Genomic DNA, 20,436 nt, shown 5'->3' on the forward strand with positions numbered 1-20,436 from the left:
CCTTAATATTATCACCTAATCAATGTGCCGGTTAACCACACACGCTCCATTGATCTATGACAAACATTAAGTCACCCTTCGTGATCCTTACTAGTCCAAGTTAGTGTGCCGGTTAACCACATACGCTCCATCAACGACTTGGTAAGGTACAAAGTGTGAATTCCATGGACTAGCACCATGTTCACATTTTTCCTAAAATAACTAAGATTGGGAATTAAAAAGGTTTAGTTACTTTATAATAATCATTATACTTTTAATGAGGATTTAAAGTCATTGTCCTACCCGTTCGGCTAACGACCCTCCACCAGTCAAGCAAGCGGTGGGTGAGAGTGGACACCCATTAAGTTGCCATTTTATAGGCAACAACCTTATACCCACCTTATAGACCGGTTTCGTGAATGAGGCCTACTTACGGTAGAACGACTTATTCTTATACATATATATATATATATATATATATATATATATATATATAATAATTAACCATTAATGTTATAAATAGTATACGGGTTGAATTTTAACTATTAAAACTCTAAGGGTTGAATTTAAAGTTTATTAAAGTGTGTGAAACTTTACAAATTCCAAAACTTGAGGGCAAGTAGTTTTGTAACTATCTAAAACTTTTCATTTCATAACTTATGAATTAAAGGTTCATAAAATGAAGACTCTTCATTTTCATGTAACTTATGTGTTTAAATGTGTGTGTTAAAGAAAAGTGACCTTTGGATATCCATAACTTGAGGACAAATTATGGACTCCATTAAAACACATAAATGATCAAGAATTAATTCTAAACAATTCAGCAAATAATTCCTATCATCTTCTAAATTCATAAGAACATGAACATGATCATCAAAATTTCAAGAATTATATGAACACATAAAAATCATGGAATTTTGATATATGCTATTGTAAATGGATTAGAACAACCATTACACCAACTAAAACAAGTTTTAAAACACCAAAACAGTTTAGGGTAATGTTTCTAGTCCATTTCCAGCAGCAAAAGTCGAAATTCTGCATTCTGATCATTCTACTCGCCGAGTGCACGAACCTACTCGGCGAGTAGGATGAATTTTGCCTTGAACTCGGCGAGTCCCCCCATGGACTCGGCGAGTCCATCAGCCAGACAGCAACAATTTCAACTTTTTTCACTATTTTGCATCAAGTATCAAACAAGCAAGCCTAGGCTCTGATACCACTGTTGGGTTTTGAGAAATCTAACACTTCCTAAGTGTGCATGCAACCCTAATAAACCTTGGATCTATGTTTGTCTAAATACATGCAAAATAATAATTTTCCAAGGTTCATAACCTATCTAACATGGCATGGGGAACATTTAAACATAAAAGAGTTAGATGAGATTACAAACCTTTTTGATGAGATTGATTCTTTGGAGTTTGAGAGCCAAACACCAATAATGTGAATGCCTCAAATGGAATCACAAATCACCACAAACACTTGGAAAACTTTGAGAGAGTGTATACACACTTATATTTTCGGCCACACACAAGCACACACACTAGTGGCTATTTCATGCAACATAAGCATGCTTATATAGTGTACATGGTTAGGGTGAAACCCTAATAACCCATGACCTTTCCTTTTCCAAGGACCCATGGGTTAAAAGCTCCATGGATCATCCATGGACTTCCATCCAAGCCTAGCCCATTAACAAATGAGTGTTAGCCCACACCATATAAAACCAATAGCCCATAATCTAATTAGTCTTCCTTTTAATCTCTAAATTAATTCATAATTAATTTAAGACTAAGACTAATTAAATAACATAACTTCATATTAATATATTATAACTTATAATATATTAATAAACATATGTGTATAACTCTCATAAAATTATCCATAAATTGTTCGGGTGAAGTGCAACCCAAATGGACCATGCCGGGTCGGGTCAAGTATATACCAAATAAGTTATGGACTTAGACACCTTATCCAACAGTACCTGCCATAAAGGAGCCCATGGAAATTTTCTGTGATAATGAAGGAGCGGTTGCCTTGACCAAGGAACCAAGGGATCATGGTAGATCTCGACATATCGACAGAAAATATCACTTTATTAGACATCGTGTAGAAGAAGGACAACTCATAGTGAAGAGGATATCATCAGAAGATAACCCAGCAGATCCGCTTACGAAGGGACTGAGTAGGGTTAAACACTTGCAGCATGCTAGGAGTATTGGGCTGAAGGATGATATTAGCATAGATTAGATAGTAGTAGAAACGTGTAATAGATAAATGTAATTAACATTTGATGATTAAATAAAGGAGTATTATTTATGAGTAATGTTACTGTCTTGTGTTAATTATTTAACTATTGTTTCATTTTTTGCATGTTTTGACTTCCAAAATAATTGAGTTTATTAAGAATAATCGAATTAGTCAAATTGTCCACAATCGTTCATATGTTGGAAGTAGATATGAATGAAGATTGTCATGAATCGGTGTGTAGATTGTCTAAATGGTTTTAGACATAGCAAAAGGTTGCTGCAACGTTCGTGAGTGCTTATGAATTGGTTTTGAGCATTGGAACAAACCCGTGCTTGCTGGAATCACCTTATGGAATATGATATAAAAGGGTGATCGCAAGACGATAATATCATATAGTCTTAAAACCTAGATATATGGTTTGTTATTTGTTAATTGGTTGTACATTGATTATGCGAAAACGCATCAGTAACTCGGTGTTATAAAACGCATTGTTGTGTATAGTTGATTAATGAATAAGTAAATGCATATAAGTCGAAGTTTATCTGTTACTTTTATCCCAAGAGGGTAAAAGCGATATCTCAGCCGCTCGATGATTTGATTTGACTTATGTGTCGAGCCCGGTCAGAACTGAATTGATGTGTTCGATTAAGTTCTATGTCAAATAAATCGGAGATCGAGAAACCAAAATGCTAGACAAATTATTCCATAGAATTGTCAGCATGATATCTAACAGAGGACTGTACGATCCCTTATCTAAAGGACAAGATTGATTAGATCAGAGTTTGACAGCGTTTTTGAGAGCTACGATTGCAAATCGAGTTGTACTTGTGCATATAGTTACTAGACTTATCCAAGTGGGAGACTATTGGAATAGTGTCTAAGGCTACAACTATATTAGACAAGTATTTGATCCGATTGTGCATGGTCCTTTTGGGTTGCCTTCACCATAGCAACTTGACAGGATGATTTATTATGAGAGAATAAATATTATTGATATATTATGAGAATGATATAAGGACTAATAATATTGTTATTTGATTAATAGAAGTCATAAATTAATTAGAATTAATTTGGTGACTTAAAGAGATTAATTAAATAAGAGGGTATAAACTGTCAATTGTTTGATAGTTACACTTTGGGCTGTAAATCCTTCTTGGATAGGGTTGGACGATTTCTAGGGCTTGGGATAAGCCACAAATCGTCCAAGGGCTTATCTTGGAAAGGATTTGGATTGCTTTGAGTAAAGATTATCCAACTAGGGTTTAAGGGTGAAACCCTAGAAGCCTTACAAGTATAAATAGACCCTTGGGGCAAGGGAAATCGGCACCTCTGCTATAGCAAAGAAACCCTGGCCGATTTCTATTCCCTCTCCTCTCTCTCAAATCATCCTCTTGCTAGTTTGTGTTTGTAAGCCATTAGAGGAGTGACATTTGTGACTCTAAAGCTCCAAGAACTAGAAGATCAAACAAGTGTTTCAAGGTATGCTTCTAATTCTGATTTTGTACTGTTCTTATACTCCATTAGTCATTAGAAGTATTGGATCCAATGCATGTTTAATTAGAGAAACCTAGATCCAAGCATTAGGGTTTGCATGTGCACATAGGAATGTTCATATGGCCAAAACCCATCAGTTATGACTTGTTATGTTGGACCTTGAAGAAGAAGGAACTTGGTGATCAAGCTATGGTTGGAGTCAAGATTCTAGATCCAGAACCTTCATCAACTTTGCAAGCTTTTGGAGGTATAAAGTCTCAACCTTGTCAACCCTTTCATGTAGATCTACAATTGTGAGTTTTAGTTCATTTTGGTCTCAAGGATGGAACTTTATGGTTGAAATCCGATTCTTAGGTTTTGAGTTGCCACTCTCAGTGTTAAATGAGTCCTTAAGGTAGAAAGTTGCCATCTTGGTAGTCTTAATGGGCTCATGCATGATTTAAGACCATTTCCTTGGAAGTAGATTATCATTTTTTGAGTTTGAGCTTATGTAGGCCATGCAAAGCCGTCAAGTAAGCAACTTTATGGTTTAAGACGTTGAAAAGGACTTGGATCTGTGCTTGTAGCTTTTGGAGTAGAGTATTAAGCACTTAATGGGAAAATTGCTTAACAGGGGATTACGCTGAGCGTACGTGTAGGTACGCCCAACGTAAGCATTATTTGGCCTGTACGTTTAGCGTACATAGGAGTACGCCCAGCATACTCATCAGTTATGGGCTTATTGTGTTTTGGGCCTCGGTTTGGGCCATGTAGTGGACCTTGGGCCTTTGGGCCTTAGTGGACCATCAAAAGTCAGATGTATTGGGCCAAGGATATGTTTGTGCTTAGGGTAAGGCCCATTAGAGAGATTAGGCCCAATTGAGCAAATTGGGCCATTAGTGGGCCACTAGTGGGTTGGGAAAGTCCACTTAGTGTTGGACATTTGTTTTGGGTTTGGGACTTAGTTTGGATCATACTGGGCCAGGGGAAAGATGGTCATATTACCCCATGCATGGATTAAGGATTATGGTATGGGACCCAATTGCTAATTGAGTATATTGTTTGATGAAGTGACAGCTCGGGAAGCTGGCGGGGCAGCAACTAAGGAATTCATGCGGGAACCTTCTGTAGTGCGAGGTGAGTCTTCTCACCATACCAATGGGTCTAAGGCACCAAGGTCGGCCCAATTTATGTTACGTGTCACACTGCCTGTAGTAAAGATATGTGGTATGATAGTTAGCTTATGCTAAGTGATATGCTAGTGATTATATGATATGTGTTATGCTAGTTGTCTTTGTGATACTTGCATGGAAGACAGATATGTGGTATGATAGTTAGGTTATGCTAAGTGGTATGCTAGTGATTATATGATATGTGTTATGCTAGTTGTCTTTGTGATACTTGCATGGAAGACCATGGGGGGAGCCTGTGGCATTGGATGTAAGACCATGTGGGGAAACCCATGACAGTCCTAGGTAAAGACCATGTGGGGTAGCCCATGGCTTTGCTATGTTTTATGTATGCATGGCTTATGTGATACATGTAACTTTTATAGCTAACAGGATATGTGTTATGTGGATTGGGTGTGTGGGGTATGCTTTGGGGGACTCACTAAGCTTTGTGCTTACGGTTTGCAGTTTTGGTTTCGGGTATCATCGATTTGGAAATGAAGAGCTCGGATTGATCGCAGTGCACACACCTATGATTTCTGCAATGAATGATTTGGGATGAAAGTTGATAAACGTTTTACTTAATGATGGTTGAAATGTTTGAAATAAATGGTATCAATGTTTTTGCTATATTAAAATTGAAATTTTTACCCTTAATTTTGGAGACGTTACACATAAACACCCTTGATAGCCTTTTAATCGACGTTCATCCTCAAAATAAGTAGAGCTCCGCTCCTATGGGCTTGGGGGTGTAAAATGACAAGAATAATGGGCTTGAAAGCCTTTAATCTAATGTGTAAACCGCGTTGTGGTGGCATGTTGACCTTGGTCAATGACAGCCACTTGCTTTCTACATCGTGGTGATATGCTGGGCGTTGGTCAAAGTGTCCATGCGAGGGTTTAATGTTCTACGCAGGGCGTAGTAGTGATGGACCTAAACCCTAATTGAGGGGCTATGAGCCCTATTTAAAAGGCTTTAATCCCTTGAGAGGATCCCCATACTCATCCTCCACCCTCATATTCAGTGACCTCGAAAAGCTAGCCACCTTGTGTGAGTTTTGAAGTCTTTATGTGTTTGAAGAAGGAATACATTGGAGAAGCATTTGTGGGGTCCAAGTTTTGTAGATCCAAACTTTACACTTCATCATCCACATCATGTAGGTATAAAGATTTCATCATGATGTTCTTTTTGATAGATCTAGTTAACTCATGGGTTTTTATACTTTTTGTCCCTTAACCTTGGTCGTTATAGGTATGAGCTGCTCCATACCTTTTGAGTGCCATTTCTAGATGTTTTTTGAGAATGTATAGTCTTAAAATGGGAGCTTCGTCACTCCCATCCATCCATGCATGAACCTATTGGATTAGGTGTCTAAGCCCATAACTATTTTGGTATGTACTTGACCCGATTAAGAGCATGGTCCTTTTGGGTTGCCTTCACCTTAGCAACTCATAGGATGAATTATGGAGAAAGAGGATTTATTATGATTTACTAATGTATTATAAGAATAATATATTAATTGAGAAATCATATTAATTAATTAGTATTGATCAGAAATTGATTTGGAATTAATTTGGTGATCAAAAGAGACTGATTAAATTAACGGGGACTGATTATGTAAATCAGCAATATTTATAGTTTGGGCTCATGGACCTTATCGATATAGGGTGGACAAAATCTCTATGAGAGTCCATAAATATTTCGTCCAAGGCTTGTCCATTAAGGAGTCCATATGTTGCTTAGGGCCTAAGCAAAAGAATTAGGGTTTCCAAGTTGATAACCCAAGAAGCCTCAACTATAAAAGGAACCCCAAAGGCTCCTAAAAACATCCCAATGATTTCTTGGAGAGTCCTAGAAATTTTTGAAGGCTATTCCTCTCTCTCATATTCTTCTTTGTTGATAGTGGTGTTGTGACTCCATTGGATGTGCAACACTTGGGGCACTAAGCTTTCAAGAGTCGAGGACTTTGTGGATTGTTCTTGTTATTGCTACATAACAAGTAAGGTAATCGAAGCGTTCCGTATCAAAATATGAACTTTTAGTAAGAAAGTCAATAAGTATTGATTTCTAGAAGTCCATTTGTTTTCTAAGTACATGTCAAAGCCAGTGGGAGCATAAGTGTTATGCTGATAAGGATATAATTATCATGTTAGTGGGAGCATGATTATTATGTGTTAGCAATATTAATTATAGAAAACAAGAGTTTCAATTTGCAAAGTCGCAGATGTTGAAAAGTTGTTGTGCTACAATTAAGGGAGATAATATTATACTTCATTTCAAATCTAAAAGCTTAGATCAAGAAATTTTAATCAAATTTAGTCAAATGACATATATGAATGTTATGTTGAAAAGGTTCAACATAAGGAAATTCTATATATATGGAAATATCATAGCAAGAGACTGGGAAAGTACCATGTCTTTATTTAAGACATTATATATCGCAATCCATATGCTTCGGGTATATGATCGATTGCATATGCTGTAATATTCAACCGTTCTGTCTATTCCAAATGCATAGGGTGTTAAGAGGGAAAAGGACAAGAATCAGATATGACTAAAGTAAATTAAACAACTATCAAGTATAATCTAAGGTTCGCCAAGGATTGGTCACTTGTGGGCAGTTGGAAGTATAGTATTGGATGGAACATATCTACATTATTATGAATAAATATGATTCTATTTAGAATGAGTTGTCATGTCGCAAATATGGAAATGTTTCCATAATGGGAGTTGGATATTAAGAATTTATGTAGATTAGAAACTTTTCTGCAAGAAGGATATTCAAAGGAATGTACTTTGAATTTGAGACTTCATGTCTATGGAGTTGTCTTGTAACAATCTCCAATAGATCACTTTGTAATTTCATTGGCAAAGTCCTTGTGACTTTGGTGTTATGTCGTTGCAAAATGATCATTGCGTAAAATGTTAGAATCTAACACATAGCAAGAATTTGGATTAGGAATTGTGAAATGAGCATCATTGGAAATGTGTTCAGTTGATCTATTTCATAAAGTAAGGACCATAGGTAAACATAGTGTGCATGCTTTGAGCATGGGATAACTATTGTTTTTCAATTCAAGTATTAAGTTGATTATCCGAAACATTATACAATGATTAATGTGTAATCGATATGGTGATTAAATAAAAGGTGTTTTATTTATACTCAAAGTCTTGAGGCCATATTGGATTCAATTATTCTTGTGTTTCACTTTGGAAGTAGGTATTGAGGCAAGACTGTCATGAATTCGACTGTAGATTGTCTGAAGCGTTTTAGACATAGCAAAAGTCTGCTGCAGTGTTCATGAGTGCTCATGAAATAAGATTTGAGTATTGGATTAAACCCACGCTCACATGAGTCACTTCATGGATTTTATCATAGGTGATTGTGAGACGATAATATCTTATATTCTTGAAACGGAGACATGTGAGTTGTAGTTTACAAGTCGGTTGCACATTGACATATGTAAACGCACCAGTAACTTGGTGTTATAAAACATGTGAGTTGTAGTTTACAAGTCTATTCGTTCCTTTTACCTAAGAGGGATAAAAGTGATATATGTGGGCCCCTCGATGATTTAGTGATGACACCCTAAGCGCTTGGCCAAGCCTGAACTAAGTTGACGTGTTCAATTGTAGTCTGTTGCCAGTCGTCATAAATCGGGAATCGGGAAACAACACATAGACAGAGAGAATGATTAAAATCCATGTCTCATGTCTATACGATATCTAGAATGGATAAATATATGATCCCTTATCTAAAGGACACATTGCTAATAAGATCAGAGTTTGACAACGGCTTTTGAAAGCTACGATTGCTAATCAGGTTTTGAAGTCATGCTTGCAAAATAGTTATTAGACTTATCCAAGTGGGAGACTATTGGATTAGGTGTCTAAGCCCATAACTATTTTGGTATGTACTTGGCCCGATTATGAGCATTGTCCTTTTAGGCTGCCTTCACCTTAGCAACTAATAGGATGAATTATGGAGAAAGAGGATTTATTATGATTTATTAATGTATTATAAGAATAGTATATTAATTGAGAAATCATATTATTTAATTAGTATTGATCATAAATTAATTTGGTGATCAAAAGAGACTGATTAAATTAACGGGGACTGATTATGTAAATCAGTAATATTTATAGTTTGGGCTCATGGACCTTATTGGTATAAGGTGGACGAAATCTCTATGAGAGTCCATAAAGATTTCGTCCAAGGCTTGTACATTAAGGAGTCCATATGTTGCTTAGGGCCTAAGCAAGGGAATTAGGGTTTCCAAGTTGATAACCCTAGATGCCCCAACTATAAAAGGAACCCCAAAGGCTCCCAAAAACGTCCCAATGATTTCTTGGAGAGTCCTAGACGTTTTTGAAGGCTATTCCTCTCTCTCTCATATTCTTCTTTGTTGCTAGTGGTGTTTGTGACTCCATTAGAGGTGTAACACTTGGGGCACTAAGCTACCAAGAGTCAAGGACTTTGTGGATTGTTCTTGTTGTTGCTACATAACAATTAAGGTAAGATTCCAAACCCTTATTTACATATGAATTTCGCTCTTATACATGTTAGATTAGGGTTTATGCTTTGGAAGATTGTTTGCATGTATAACTTGAGGAAAACCTAGATCCAAAGCTTTAGGGTTGCATGTACACCATATGAATGATGTAATGCTCAAAACCCATCATCATGGACCCTAGTTTTGAGTAATAAAATTGATAAGCAAGTAATTTCTTGAATTTTATGATCATATGGTGAATTTAATGCATTAATCTTGTAACACCGTAAATTTTCAAACAAAATTTTCATTTAAAAATTCACATTAATCTTATTATCACAACCATAAAAATCACCCAATATCAAGTTATCAAAAGCACATGTTCATTAATTGTTTAAAACACAATCCAGGATCCTCCAAAAACATATCTCCAACTCGTGTGTGTACAATCAAACCGATGCCTTCCCGTGATCCTGAGAAGTACCTAAAACACATAGCACATAACACGGTAAGCACGAAGCTTAGTGAGTTCCCCAAAATACCACACACATCAAATTAGCCTCTCATGGCTATGCTCAATAAGACCCTCCGACCAATGTGTCTTAGTGCAACCATCCGGTCCCACAACTCGAGTGGACCCTCTGGTCCCAACTCAGCAAGCTCAAAATAATACTCAATATAAATCACAAAGACATAATGCAAGATACAACAATACTCAATATAAGCATACAAGACCCTCCTGTCACACACAATTACCACTTAAATTAAGTATAGTAAGAAGACTCACCTCGTAAGAAATAGAATAACCTCGAACTCAAATCATCGGTCTAGCCTCCGCCTCATACATACAATAATTATCTCTAATTAATAACAACTCTAAAAGAAGCTAGACTAAACCCTTCTACAAACCCACATAATGATAAAAGACCATTTTACCCTTCCATGGCCTCAATAGTCCACAAATTGACCAAACCCTAAAAGTCAACTAAAAAGTCAACGACAGCGCGTACGCCGCGCTTACCAGCCATCTACGTTAGGTGTACTCCATTGCCATGCATGCATCGGGGATTCTCGACCCTACGCTGCACGTACTGGGATTACGCTCAACGTACGTCCCAGTTTTTCTCTTCTTACTCATTTGGTCTTAATCCGTTAGATCTAAGCTCAAATCTCAGATCTTGACTCCCTAAAGGCTCATACTCCATAAATTTTGTGACTTTAAGCATTTGCATGGCTGACAAAGTCACAAACACCAAAAGTCTCACTCTCTATTCTAAAAAATGCTCATATCTCTTGCATTGTTTGGTTTAAACGTCCAAGTCTCGATTTTTATGACTCTACACCACTAAAAACACTCAAAGGAGCTGATAATAAACTCTGGAGCTCAATATCTCATAAAGCATCCAACTTTGGGACCAAAACCTTAAAATGAACTAAAATGACGCACAAATCAAAAGGGTGAGAAAGCTTTGAGCTTTATACCTCTAACTGAAACTCCATCCACAGATAAGCTCAGATCCAAAGCTTGGACTCCTACTCCTTCCTCTCTAAATCTCCTTCTTCACTCCAAAGAAACCACAAGAACACTTAATAGCTCACAGATGGACACACAAGCTTAAGGGACGAGAAATTAGGGTTTGAGAGGGTTGATGTTTGGGAATGGTGGCCAAAATGAGGTCGTCATGTTCTTTAAATAGGGACACACCCTAAATTAGGGTTTTCACTCTAGTCCTAGTACGCCCAACGTATTAGGCGGCGTCCGCATAAAAAACAAGCACATGAGTACGCTGAGCGTACACACGCGTACGCCCCGCGTACTCATTTACCACCTTTTCTCACATAAGGGCCAAACTTGACAATTACCAAAAGAACAAGGTTTTATAAGCTATACCTGGTCTTTGGATGTTACAAATCCTAAGATGGATGTTATAACTCATTAGATGTGAAAATCTAGGGTTTTAAACGTAGGAATTAACCAGTCATTCCAAGGCTTGACTTGTTTAACAATAGTACAAACAATCCTTACATGTAAACCTATATCAGTGGAATTCAAATGTATTCATAAGAAAATGGTCATACTCACAAATCAAGGAAAACTTCATGGATCGAAAGTGATTATCAAGGTATTGTTGTGTTTGGACAATTTGAGAACCATGGGATAGGAATAGATGCTTCATTAGTTGTAATTAAGGATCTACACTCACTTGAGGTGAATTATATATATATATATATATATATATATATATATATATATATATATGTTTTTGACTTATTATATGATTATTAGATGGATTAGATTAATTACTTTTACCACTTATGGATATACGTGCAAAAGAGGTCCATAAGACAATAGCCCTTTTAGTTGGAGTTTTGGATAACATAAAGACTTTGAGACTTGATTTAATGAACTTAATAGGTTAAGTGTGGGGAAAGATGAAGTTAATTCATCTTTGTAATAATGTAATTAGTCCACAAAAGTTGGTATAAGTTGATATAAAAAAGGACCTAAAGCACCTAGGAAAAGTACAATGGTATAATAGGAAAACCTGCAACTTCTGGGTTGTGTGCAAGGTGTATACAAACCATGTGTTTTATGAAGGCTTCAAACACATGGGTTGTGTGTTCTCCTGTCCCACATATGTCGTGTTTTCATAACTCTTGCGTTTTTTTCGCTTCATATCACCTTTATTGGTCCTTATATGATGAATATATGTTAGGAAAACGGTTATTTAACCTAAGTTATGGTGCGACCTTGTAAGAGTATTTTGGTCTTTTAGTAACCCATGTTTGAAATCCACAGGCGGTGATTGAAAAACATGTTCATGTGAGTTTACTAGGAGTACATGTCCCCATATATATAGTTTTGTTATTTTGATTGGTTTAATTCTTATCATATCATATCTTTATATAAAGGTAGCTATTGATTGGATTTAAATTCCACACTAATGCTAAATTAAAACTTGAAATAAGTAAAATATATGTATTTAAATTCCATATTGATGCCATGTAAGGCCATTTAGATAGAGTTTGATCAAAATTTGCCTACATAACATGTCCGATAGAGTTGGATCAAAAATTGTCTATGTGGCATTACTTATGTAACCTACTATCACATGTAACGATCAACAAATGAAACCAAAATTATGCATCAATAGTTTAATTTAACATGTTTTAAAATTTGTGACAAAATTGACAGTTTCTAATAACTTCGGTGATCAATCTTATAATCAACGCTTAAGGTGTTTAATTTAAACATTGTTTTTCATTCCACATAACCATGTACTTCAGTTAAAATTTTATTATATAAAACAAACCATTGATCGACATTAACTTATTAGAAATGAATATTCTCAAACATATGATGAATACCATGAGAATAACAAAAAAGGTTTGTTGATGAAGACACCTTGGAAATGAACTTTTATTAAGAAGAATATAATCATCGATCTACAGTTACTATGGTGGGAGCAAGGGTTTCTTCAATGAGGAGGGGATTGAAGAACACAATCGGCTTATTTAAAACAATTCAAAATAAATGTATACACATGGCCATTTCATTAAATAACCCGACACCGACATTTTCTTTCGTGATATGTACATTACCTTTGAGCCCGATATTAGGTTACATAAAGGTCTTTTAAAACAGAAAAATATAAGTTCATTACCTTAACGTGACAAAAAAAAGCTTGGTGACTTTTCAAAACAAACACAATAAGTTTGATGGGCAAATGACCCTTTGAAAGAATTATCAAGTCTCATCCAAATAATAAGGGTAATGCATATAAGCATATATAAAATATTTTTAAGAAACTAGCTTATAAACTACTTTAATGATCTAAGCAAACACTATATTGCAATAAGCTCGGAACATAAACTAGCTTATACGCGCCAAACAAAGTCTAAGTTTATCGCCTTGACCCGTTGGTGGGAGTTTATCCCAACATTTCTCATTGTTTCATATTATATATATTTACACAAAGTAGTTTTTCACAGTCCAGCCAATTCTTCGCAGGCCACCGGTGTCTCATTTAGATCTGGCAAAACAAACTGCCTCTTCCGGATCTCTATTTCTGATTCAACTTTACCAGACACCTGAATAAATTGGCCAACCTCCTTTTTGGGGACTCTATGCAAATCATTCTACAAAAGCCAATGAAACATTTCAATTATTAAATTTGAACAAAAAAAACATCAAATTACAACTCTTCACCATGTCACAATACAAAGTTACTCTTTACAACAAAAAGAAAAACTAAAAATAGAAAGCAAACCTTTCTTTTTCTTGATTTATTGTCCATATGAGTTGTTGAACTTTCAACCTGCAAATTTCATTTGAGGATATTAGTATGTCTTTTATTTTATTTTATTTATTTTTAAAACTTTCCTAATTAATCTAAGATTTTGAAATCGGATTATCCAAAGTCGATACCCGAAAACCTCACCGTAACAAAAATGGAAACACGTTGTTATTGATTACATCCCAACCAACAAGAAAAGGAACACAAGTAAAAGTGGCCCCACTCACAGAATACGAATTTCCAAAATCCAAATTTAGTAAGTAAATCAAAAGACGATAATACCCTTCAATTCTTGATACGAAAACACCTACTATCCTAACTCTACACGGTTTACATACAAGGTATAGCCGCATAGGATCCAAATCCAGGAACACTTCAGGGGTAATTTCGTCCACGAAAAAATGTCACTTTTGTCTTTAAGAAGCTTTATGCATGCTGGAAGTTTATAAAAAATTTACCCTCTCAGATAAAGAAACTATAATGTTCTTTTTACCAATGTACCCTCGAAAATACTTGTCCTCGGGTAAATTCATGGGTAACTGGGAAAATAAATTAAGGAAAGTATGAGACGCGAAATCGAATCTATACACTACTGGCCAAACAGGATCCGATCTACCCATTTATATATGAATTGACTGAAAAGCCCTCGTTTGCACATATGAATATTTGGGGTGTTATCGTCAACTGACAACAGACCGAAAAAGTTGAAAAGAGGACGAAGATAGAAGATGGAAGATGAATAGATGATAAAAGTCCACAAAGGGCAGAATGGTAATAAACCATTGCATATGTTTGTATGTTTTGCCAACTGATACGTCGTAAATCCATCAATACGCCGGCCGACGACCAGGTCCGACAGATCCGGTCGACGGAAAACTAGTTATAGGTAAGAGATACAAACCTTGACGTATCTATCTCCGGAGGAGAGATCTGACGGGCGACTGGACTCATCACAACCGTCGCTCGTAGACGGAGCACCTCCGTTGCTCCAGGACAGCGGCGTGCTAGGGCTCCTCTGTTGTCCTTTCCCGAATCCGTTGGTAACGGAGAAGGCGGCGGTGCTCGGTGGTTTCGAGCGAGATTTACGATCGCCCCATCCGACTGGATTCAACGACGCTGTGGTGGTGGCGGTTGTTGTTGATGTAGTCGGCGGTGGTGAAACGTGTGATGAGGCAGATTGTTTTAGACGCAATAAAAGCTCCGCCACTAGAGCGTCGCTGGTAAACGCCGCGGCTACCCATCGTTGGTTCATCATGTGAGCTGTTTGTATCTTGTTCAATCTTCACGGTTAGAGGCAACTGATAAGGAGATATGAAGAGTGGAATAATGGTGACGCTGGGAAGGGAAAAAGGCATTTATAGGAACTGTGAACTGAATTGAGTGAATGAATATTTTTATGTGATGTGGGTCCAAGACTTTACTTGAATATTTTCTCAAGATCGTGATTTTTATATATTAAAACTATAGGTGCATTATTTTTTCTTAAAGGATTGATATAAGATATTATATATTGTTTTTTCTTTTCTTTTCAAATTCAACTTTAATATTCTTTTAAAAGACATTATTAGTATTTTATTAAACTTTTAACAAGTTTACGGGTAATATTCTAATTATACAATTTATCAAATTTTCTTTTTCCAAAAAATCGATTTTTTGACCGTCACACAATTATTTTGGAATCTAACTTCTATTTTCATGTTTTGATATGATCTGTAATTATGGTCAGTCTTGAAGATGTAACGAGTTAGAGATAAAGAGTCTCTTATGTTATTATAAGTTTTTTATTTTTAAATAAATAAATAAATAAAAGGTTCTTACAACAACATAAGATACCAAGTCAACTTAGATTGTCATTCACCTGTTACATTCTTCAATCATTATGCAAATAGATTTTCATATACATTTCGCTAACAAAAATTAAACACAATAGTCTTTCTTTTTGTTTCGAACAAATCAATGTTTTATTTAAGTTTTAATTCCAAAAAAACTATTAAAACGCTATAAACAACAACAAAAAAATGAGAATTATGAGTCAAAACAAAAAAGTTGATTCAAATGGATATAAAAATTAAGTCTCAAAGTAATATAATTATATTACAGACATAGGGAGCGTTAGGGGGCAAAGTGGGCATCTGCATAATATATATATATATATATATATATATATATATATATATATATATATATATATATATATATATATATATATATATATATCCATTTTTTTTGTTGTTTATAGCGTTTTAATAGTTATTTTGGAATTAGAACTTAAATAAAACATTGATTTGTTGTTGTTTATAGCGTTTTAATAGTTTTTTTTTGGAATTAGAACTTAAATAAAACATTGATTTGTTCGAAACAAAAAGAAAGACTATTTTGTTTAATTTTTGCTAGCGAAATGTATATGAAAATCTATTTGCATAATGATTGAAGAATGTAACAGGTGAAGAATGACAATCTAAGTTGACTCGGTATCTTATATTGTTTTAATAACCAAACATAAATACATCTTCCTAACATTAATCTATGTTTATAATCTAATATAAGTTTTCATGTTTTCCTGATTAGAAACATTGTAAAGCCATAGATAGTTGTTTTTCATTTGCTATGATCTTTAAGCATCGTGCAAATAGATTTTGATATGCATTTTGTCAACAATATTTGGATACAAGAATTATGAGCCAAAACGAAAGAGTTGGTTCAAAAGAACGAATTTGTCAAATGTGAGATTTTTTTGAAGTTTAGAGTTTTTTCAAAGAAGATTTTTAAAATCGGAAAGATTCCCGATTTAAATGCTAAAATGGCCGAATAGGAAAAAAATAAAAAATGCAAATTTTTGTTAGAAAAAAAAAGTTAAGGAGTAATCCAGAAAAAAAACCAAATATGTAAGATCTTTTATTATATTAACCATTTCTTAAATTTTCATAACTATTTATTAGAATATTGTATCATTTGAAGATATGGAATGTAGGAAACTAATCTAATGTTTTCAGATTAATAAAATGATCACGACTTTCGAAGTTTGTTATGATTAAATCAGTTTTGGTTTTATTTTCAGGATGTCGTTGAGATGTGACACAAACAATTTGAAACATAGACAATCGTATATTTTAGAATTTATTTATTAGTATTTACTATCGAGACAGCTGAGTTCAGTTTACTATTCGAGACTAGAGATACGAGATGCACACTCGAAGGCGGGGTCTAAGGGCAACATCCCTAATGAGGTCCAAGTAACAGAGCCCGTGACGGTTTCCTTATAACTACCCTTTCTATAAAGGGATTGGTCTGAAATCATATTTTCCCTTTAAAACTCTTTTACTATATTATCATGATGCAGTTGCGGTTTTTCTTTATAACTACCTTTAACCGTTATTTTCTGGAACCAGGGTGTTGTAAACACCTTTTGACTGCCATCTTCCTTGTATAGAAGGAAGATAATCGTTGCAACAGTTATAAAATTTTATGAATTGAAAATGGATTTCCGTGTCTCTACATCAAACTATTGTGGCTTCCAAATTAATGTTACAACCAAATCATATATCTTTGTATTCTCAGTATCTTGGAATGTTCGTTATTATCCATATAATTCATAATAGTGACGTCAAATATTATTTTAGGTGTAGTTACTCTTCGAATACGATGTTTGTTTTCAATCATGCTGTCCAAAATGATGAGAACTGAGTAGTCACATATCAATATCCTACTTTAACTAAAAATCAACTGTATGGGAAAACCGGTCCGACAGAAATTGGCCTGGTGTCGGTAGTAACCAAATATATAATTTATTCCATGTTACGGACTCCCGCGAGAGGCAGCAACTAATAATCACGGGAGTAGAGGACAATATCGATTGCAAGTTGTAATCTAATCTAATAATATAAGAAAAATAGTAATTTCACTTTAATTATACAGGCATAACCTATGATAAAAGATAACGACATAAGGAACACTTAAACTCGAATTTTTTGTATTTATTATTGACGTGTTGTATTACAACCTACAAGACCATACATATTCTTGTAGTGAATTGACCACCCTTTTGGTCTTTTATAATTTTGTATTTTGTATAGTTGTCTACTTGTCTTGTTGGATTAGGGGGGATGTGGGGTAGTTCATGATTCAGTGGATGCGTGTGCACTGTCCAGGATCAAGATACCAGTTATCCTTCCTACGTATGCTTTTGAATGGTCGACACATCACGTGCTTTACGTACCATAAATCTGATATTCAAACCTTACACATATATTATTAATTTCTCATATTCAAAGAGAGTCATAGTCATAAATCCCATCAAAATATTCTACCCTTGTGTTTATTATACACACAAAAAAAAAAGGACAAACACATGACAATCTATCTGTCCTAGATTGTGTTTGACATGCATTTGACTAATACTAATGTTAATGTTTTGTCCCAAAACTCGTTCTCGATCTCTCTTCTGCTAAAAAAAAAAAAAAAACTCATTCTTCTCATTTTGAGCACATTCAAACGACCACATAAAGATGTTTGGAGGACATTGATCATATAACTGCAAACATGTCGATTAAAATACATTTATGACACACCGAGTCCCCAAAAACAATGACATACATTACATATACCCATACAATATACCTGTATATATGACTAATTGGGACTTTGGGTAATAATACCTTGCTACTTTGTCAACCAGTAAATCAAGATTAGAAAGGTGCAAACAGAAGCAACTAATGAAAGAATAATTGTGTCCAGTGATTTTTTCTTCTTTATGGATGACAGAATGCTATTCACCTGTTTTTAAACACAGACAAAATAGTTTGTTGTTAAATCATAAATAAACCCTTTTGCAAATATAATTTTTTTTTTCTTTAGTTTTAGTAAAATGAAATTAGTTTATGATAGTTTACTTACAGTTGGGAGACGACTGCTAACATTGCTAAGTTTTGAATTAACACCACCAAATGTTGATCTTTGAAACATGAGTGTGCCTAGGGTTTCTTGTGCTTGTGATATTACACCATCCATCTACATCCACATTAAATATAGCATTTCAAATTTCAATATATATAAAAATGAAATTTTATAAAAAAAAAATATTAATTCAACCAATAGATCCAGTTATATACACACCTGGCCTGTACTTCTCATAAGAGTAGCTCGCTCCTTAAGGAGAGACTGTTCTTGAGAGGCACCACCATCTTCAAGATCTAATCTTGTTCTATCAAACTCCCTGAAATCTTCAAGCAATGATGCATGCTCTCTTTTTGCTCTAAGGCTAGATCGAAGCCGATTGAACTCCTGTAATTAAATAGATATAAGGATCATGAAACCCTTTTATGAAAGGGTAAAATAAAAATGATGTTACCTGACTAAGATCATGATGGATTTCTTGATGACGAGTTAATGTATGAGAAAATATTTCTGATCCTCCAGATGACACCCACGCTTGCATTTGTGAAATTACATGGTTTAGTTGTTTAAGTAGCTGTTCTATTTGTGATCCAAGATCCTTTTCGTTTCCATCATCAACTTTTGTTGAAACTAATTTACGATACAGATGCATTTGATCATCCAACTGCGCTTCGAGATTCCTTGCCTTTTCCATACCCAAAATGAAAGAAACATAAGAACCATCTCACAATGAATCACACATTTTACATACCCAAAACGAAAGTTATCAATCCAAATTTGAAGTCCACTAAATTTGATCTCAATCTAGAATCTAGATCCGATCATCATTGGTTTATTATTATAAACCCTAACTAATTTAAACACCCCAGAATTCGGCAGGAAAACTTGGCCTTAATCTCAAATCCGGTACTAATTACTAGTAAAGCTGAGATAAATCCATGATACCACAAACGCCGAGTTGTGCGAATTGAAATTAAACAATCAAAATAGAAAATTGACAAGTAAAAGAGGGAAAACATAAAAACCTGCTTTCGCAAGGAGTCCCAAGAGGTTGGTGGATCCATGGGAGAAGAAGGAAACCAGTTCCTTCCTGTTGAATGGAATTGATGTTTAGAATTGCGATGGACCGACAGACGATTAAACACGAAACAACTTGAACCAATAAAATAAAAAAACCCTCGCGTATATACACACTTGAACAGAGGAAGGTAAACCCCTTCTGTAGATACACCTTAATTTTGTGTATTTTTATAATATATAAAAGAAATAGTCATATTGAAAGGTATTTATATTTTAAAATTAGATTTATAAGACGTATATATTAGTCGTCAATTAAGAAAAATAACAATTTAAAATAATTATAAGATACTTAAAAATGTTAAAAAGAATGATATTTTGAAATTTTATAAAAAGTAAATATAATATTTGAAAATTATTATGTATAAATATAATATTTTGATGTTTAAAAGGGGACAAATTTTAGTTTATTCAAAGCCGAAAACTATTTCCAGAAAATAATTACAAAAATTAATGTTGTATTATATCTAAACTTAATTCAAAATGAAAAAGAAATGAAAATATATCTCAGTATATATTTAGAGAAATAAACAAATATATGTCAAAATAAATAGTTGTAAGCTAATTACATATAATAATTTAGAAAATAATATTAAATCAAAAATTCGTACAACTAAAATTTACATAAAATTAAAAACCACATTAATACTATTTCAAAAATTCATGGTGGACAAAATTAAAAAATTAACTATGAAATTAGTTTTATCAATGCACAACCAACATATGGATTATTGAGAAATATTTATCTCAAATCATATTTATATATTTTATTTTGTGATTCTCAACAGTTATAACTATTTTTT

General features: G+C 34.5%; 2 protein-coding genes across 2 annotated transcripts; both read right to left on the reverse strand.

Moving 5' to 3' along the window:
• Positions 1–13,123: 13,123 nt before the first annotated feature.
• Positions 13,124–15,055, reverse strand: LOC111909932 (uncharacterized). The gene is made up of 3 exons (XM_023905718.3): positions 14,565–15,055; positions 13,637–13,684; positions 13,124–13,505 (listed from the first exon to the last, which is right to left on the reverse strand). The coding sequence occupies exons 1-3, from the start codon at positions 14,916–14,918 to the stop codon at positions 13,353–13,355; spliced, it is 555 nt and encodes a 184-aa protein (XP_023761486.1). The 5' UTR covers positions 14,919–15,055; the 3' UTR covers positions 13,124–13,352.
• Positions 15,056–18,156: 3,101 nt separating this feature from the next.
• On the reverse strand, positions 18,157–19,751 carry LOC111909933 (Golgi SNAP receptor complex member 1-1). Its single transcript, XM_023905719.3, has 5 exons — positions 19,582–19,751; positions 19,011–19,241; positions 18,776–18,943; positions 18,557–18,670; positions 18,157–18,436 (listed from the first exon to the last, which is right to left on the reverse strand). The coding sequence occupies exons 1-5, from the start codon at positions 19,618–19,620 to the stop codon at positions 18,323–18,325; spliced, it is 666 nt and encodes a 221-aa protein (XP_023761487.1). The 5' UTR covers positions 19,621–19,751; the 3' UTR covers positions 18,157–18,322.
• Positions 19,752–20,436: the final 685 nt, after the last annotated feature.

The sequence above is a fragment of the Lactuca sativa genome, chromosome 1, assembly GCF_002870075.4.
Source record: "Lactuca sativa cultivar Salinas chromosome 1, Lsat_Salinas_v11, whole genome shotgun sequence".
NCBI lineage: Eukaryota > Viridiplantae > Streptophyta > Magnoliopsida > Asterales > Asteraceae > Lactuca > Lactuca sativa.